The 5464-nt window shown below is 49.0% G+C and overlaps 1 protein-coding gene across 2 annotated transcripts in view; it reads right to left on the bottom strand.

The window, feature by feature from the left end:
• LOC106821467 (acetylcholine receptor subunit alpha-like) overlaps positions 1–5464 on the bottom strand; it is a 45192-nt gene that overhangs the window by 10424 nt on the left and 29304 nt on the right. For both annotated transcript variants that reach the window (XM_014826289.1, XM_014826290.1), the window contains exons 3-4: positions 1562–1606; positions 1162–1271 (exon numbers count right to left, since the gene is read on the bottom strand). In XM_014826289.1, the coding sequence (XP_014681775.1) occupies positions 1162–1271; positions 1562–1606 (155 nt within the window). The remainder of the gene's footprint in view (positions 1–1161; positions 1272–1561; positions 1607–5464) is intronic.

Genomic DNA, 5464 nt, shown 5'->3' with positions numbered 1-5464 from the left:
ACGGAACACTATGGCATGGCGACATGGCGTATAACGGAACACTATGGCATGGCGACATGGCGTATAACGGAACACTTTGGCATGGCGACATGGCGTATAACGGAACACTATGGCATGGCGACATGGCGTGTGCGTCATCACATACAGATGTAATCGCTATCGTCGACACACTATCCAACCCTATCAGATATCGAGCGCGTGGAGCGTATTGACTTTACACATCGCTACGCGCATCGTATGAATAACACAAACAAGCGAAAAAAAAGAAGCGCTGTCCGCGAGAAAGATACAAGAAAACAAAACGAGCGCCGCCGAGTTGCTTTCCTGCAGCCCGCAGATATTCGGTAGTTAGTTTTCTCTATGACACACGGGTGACGCTAATTGAACACTAAGCGCGCTATCGCCCAGAGCGCTCTCTGTAACAGGATCGCGGGTTACTGATTGTGTGAAATATGTTGCCGGCTGTGCGTCAGTCTGTTCGTAGCGCCACCACGCGCCACCTAAATAAAATGACCTATATTTTTAGGCACAAACCCAGCAGACGAGTCCCGGTGTGTTAGGCCCACGCGCGAAATAATGCCGAACGTTTTTGTCGTAAAGTATATTTAGCCGCTTGTCTTGCGTCGAGAGAAGCTGCTGCAGACGGAGCGGCAGACCGCCCGTCTGCACACATCGCGTGTTGTGTTGTTCGCAGCGGCCATGTTGTACGTACGGCCGAGCAAGGCCGGCCAGGTTCGTGGCCATGCAGCAGCAGCTGCGAGCACTCCTCGCTCGTTTGCTTAGATTCTCCCGCGAACGCAGCCACACAGCGGAGAGAGTGAGAAAGTTTAGAACTACGCGATGACTGTACGTACGGGGGGTGGGATAGGAACGGTGGCGGTACAGCGGGAGGTGGGGAGGGGGAATTTGCATTAAGGTTGCAATCTTAGCGAGAACGTATAGCCATCAGCACCAACGTAAAGCCGTTCAAACGAGCGTCCGTCGCTACGTAATGACGGAACGTCCGTTCATTACGCTCGCACGGATAGCCTGGTTTCTCTGATGATACGCGTTACAGCTAGGTATCGCATCACGATACAATCGGTAGAGCTGGAATCTCGGGGAGGAGGACATGTGTTGGTACGTAGCACATGCTCTTAGATTTACATGCGATTCACCTACTTGTTGTAAAGAACTAGATCCGGAACCCAAATAAGCTGCGACGGCACGTATAGCACATCGACGCCACCGTATTCGAGCGGGTTCCACGCCAGCTTGTAATCCACCCATTCCTGAAGAATAAGAACAACACACACGCACATACACATCACGCACATATGCCGCATATTTACATATCCGCATGCACCGTGCACCACCATGCTGCACAACCTGCAAAATTATGGCGTCGCAGTGACTGACTGCCCGTATTACGCTCTACCGCAGCCTGTCATCTTGTTGCATTAACCAAACGAATCGAATCATCCAAGGGAGGAGATACCATTATTTTGCTCAGCCGCCTACGCTACGGTACATAACAGCAAAAAATGCAATACAGTAACGTAGTGAGAAAAAAGGTACGTACTTGTCGAAGCCACACGTTAGTCTTCATGATTTGGTTTTTCTCGTCCTGTAACACAGACAGCATTTAATTAAATGTTGCGCACACACACCGTGATTTCATTAGCGGGAAGATATTAAAGAACATTTGCAGCGTAGCTGATTGCACACAAAGATTGCCTCACTGGCTTCATAATTTGTCGCTCTGGGATAGAGGGACGGCAGATGCGGGCTGGGGGAGAGTAAAAGGGGTGTGAGGGAGGGGGAAGAGAAGCAGAAGGAAAGAGCGGGCGCGTGAGAAGAGTACAATACGGAAGTAGAGAAACAGAAGTAAAGGAAAGGGGATGATGCTTGTGGAAGAGGAGTGGGGGTGTGGGTGAAGGGGAAGGACAGTGAAAGAGAGAGAGAGAGAGAGAGAGAGAGAGAGGGGGAGGGAGAGAAAAAGGGAGGAAGGAAGAGAGAGAGGAAGAAAAAAAAAGAGAGAGAAAAAAAACGAAAGCGGCTGCGTTGGGAGCCAGCAGAGGAGTGAGAGAATGCGGAATGGGGAAGCTGTCCCAAGAGTGGTGGTGAAGACAGGGGGATGAGAGACGAAAACAAGAAATTACCGAGGGCGAAAAATAGAGATGGGGCGATGCAGAGAATGTATACAAATTAGTGGCTGGAGCAGGATGGGGAAGACGCAGGGAGCAGCAGGAGGAATGACACAGAGGAGGGGATCGAAGGAGCAGTCGGCTTCATTTTAGTTACCGGCGCGTGTGTTAACCCGTATCGAGCATCAGCGGGTCGGCGCGATTCCCCAGCCTCACTTACCGCCACCCGCTATGATGGCAGCTGTACATTAGTGCTCGTTAGGGCATTTGTCCAGCACGGAATTCCACACGAGAGACCCGACCCTCTAGGCAAATATATCTCTCGTTATCTGAACGGGCGTGCGTGTGTGTGTGTATGCGCGCGTGTTAGTGTGCATCCGCGTGTATGTGTGTATGTGTGTGTGTGGTGCTGTGTGTGGTGTGTGTGTTGTGTGTGCCCGTGTGTGTGATGCAGAGCAGCTGTGTGTGTGTGTCAGAGAGAAGTGTATGTGTGTTGTGTGTGCTGCCATTGTGTGTGTGGTGTGTGTGTGTGTGTGTGTCAGAGAGGTGTGATGCTGTATGGGTGTGTGTGTGTGCTGTGTATGTGTGTGTGTTGTGGGTGTATGTGTGTGTGTGTGTGTGTGTGGTGTGTTGTGTGGCGTGTATGTGTGTGCGCTTGTGCGGCGCGCGCGTGTGTGTTCGCGTATGAGGGCGTTGTTCGTTTCCATCCCATCAAATAGCACACACACATGTGGCAGGTCAATAGTGAGCGGCTCATTGCTTCTGCACTCTTCCCATAGATAGCAAAACTAGTACGCACGTCAACGCAGCAACGAGGGCCGAAGTAATAAACGCAACCTCCGCCTCTCCTTTTTACATCGCTGATTGACGTCATATCAGGAGAAAACCGGGCGCGTAATGAGCGCAATCTTGCTGTAAGACTGCCCCGGATTGCCGCCACACGCGCACGCGCCCCGAGCATCGAGCCGCCGAGAGTGACGTCACCGCGCTCCCTCCTTGTCGCGCGTGCTAATCCCATGTCAACGTGCGGCCGTAGTGAACATCGTGCGCGACATGCGATGTCACCCAGCTCTCCCGGCAGGAGCAGCGCGTGCTCAGCGAGCGCAATCGATGCCCCGGCGGGCTAACCTCGCAGAGAATCTAGTCAGCCGAGGCGGGACTCGCTGCGAGGCACTTAATCATGCCTAGTTAGCATGCTAAAGAAGCCATCTGCATGCGCAGCGAGCAGCGAGCGACGGGACCGCCTGTGTCAAAAGTGTGGCCGCGGCGTGACGCTCCCGATCAATAGCCGAGCGGTGATTTGAATTTAAATTCAACATGCTCTGCGTTTTTATTTTTATTTCGCGCCGCCGCGGGATTATGAGTGACTCATGATCGCGATGCACGTACAGCCGTAGCAACACACACCGCACACGCCTTCCAGACACAAGTCAGTCCAGTTTGCGCCTTTGCGTATAAGCTCGCCTCACCGGATAGGCTGTGATGTATATTCAGACGTATGGAGATATTTCAGTCAAGTGGACTACAGACAGATTTGGTACACCGCATGCTTCCATGTAGAGCGAAATTATATCAAGGGTCCATAATAGAGACTTTCTATTCGTATGTAGGTAGACCTTCGTCTATATGCTAGACAAGTAGATATGAGCCAGCTTTACCAATTTTTGCTGCCAGGTAAACTTTTATGATGTCAGTACGGTATCTTCACATATTTTTCCCTTATAATTTTTGTGTGATCTCGCGCAGATAAAGATTAAAGATATCAAAGATACAGTAGGAAAAGCCTCACAACAAAAGCGCCCACGCGCCCCGAACGCTAACCCCATTACATTTAATAAACGAGATGTGTTTCAGAGCTTTCAGTGCAAGAAGCGCAGATTCTCCGCTACTTTTCAGGAGAGTGGTTAGCTGTTAAGTAAGTGGTTTAGCCTTGGAAATCGATAGCCTAGGAAATCTTAACAACTATCACGCTAGCGCTATCGTACTCGATATAACGCGTAAACGCTCTGCATCGTGTATTGAAGTTGCGGCGGAAGACTGCGATCACGAAGAAACAATTACCTGTATCGCACCAAATCTTGTCACGGTTTTGGCGGATACCGAGGAAAGATTGTCGTCAGAATTACGTAGAAGCGAAAAAAACAGCCACCGAGCCGACTACCGAGTAAAGACGGGATTTTCCGGCCAAATCAAAATCCTCTGCGCAGTCTATCGGTTCGAGTACCTTCGACTTTCCATGCGTTTCAAGTATCATTGACGTTTTGTTCGTTTCAAGTATTATTGACGTTTTGCGCGTTTCAAGTATCACAGACTTTACCTTAGTTTCGAGTATGAGATACTTAGTGAAAATCCGAAATCTCAAGTCCTATAAGAATTTACTGTATTGACGCGCACGCTTGTAAAATTTTGTAGGATGTAAGAGTACTCAGCGATATTGAGTGATTTGAAGAGATTTCATGGCGGCTAACAATAACGAAGTATTTTACAAAAGATTCTATGTGTGCCATATGTTCATACCACCGGCGAATAATAAAAAAGTTACATCCACATTTACGCAGTACCTGCTTCTATCTAGCTTGATTGCAGCATATATATTCATAGCATAGTTTGATAGCATCTACGGATATTGATAATAGGGAGTGGAGGGAATATAATATAATATAGATATTATCAAGAGCGTCTTAAGAAGGCCTCTTAATACGCTCTTGATATTATCAGAAGTAGATAATAGGAATCCCCTATAATTCCTATAGATAGATAGATAGATAGATAGATAGATAGATAGATAGATAGATAGATAGATTCCCTATTATCTACTTCTGATATTATCTACGCGGCTATATATCCTGCGTAAACTGTGACGCACATTGCATGGTAACGCGTCCTGGATTTTGATTGGTTGGGGGTGCCAGACGAGTGAACAAGGTTAAGACAGTCTAGTTCCGCACTTCAGTGCTGCTAACATTATTAACGTCGCGTCAGGACTGGGGCGACGACGGACTCGATCATTCGTTACCGTGTTATCTCAACATATCGGTCCGTCGCGTGAGCGTGTATCGAGTTAGCGTGCGGCGTTTCCATGGTAATATCGTCGTGCTCACGCTAGGGTGTTAGTGGCTGACGGCCGCATTAGCTTAGCGTCACCATGAGGTCAACACCTGACGCTTATTGGGAGATTGGCGTCATGCAGAGACGCACTACGCGATTGGCGTCACGTCATGCTCACTACAAGCTTAGCGTCACTACTACAATGTTAGCGTCACTAGCAGATTAACGTTAGTCACTCAGGGTTAACCTCACTACAGTGTTAGCGTCACTGTCAGATTAACGTTAGTCAC

The sequence above is a fragment of the Priapulus caudatus genome, unplaced genomic scaffold (genome assembly GCF_000485595.1).
Source record: "Priapulus caudatus unplaced genomic scaffold, Priapulus_caudatus-5.0.1 Scaffold74, whole genome shotgun sequence".
NCBI lineage: Eukaryota > Metazoa > Priapulida > Priapulimorpha > Priapulimorphida > Priapulidae > Priapulus > Priapulus caudatus.
This window is presented reverse-complemented; position numbering and strand designations above follow the sequence as displayed.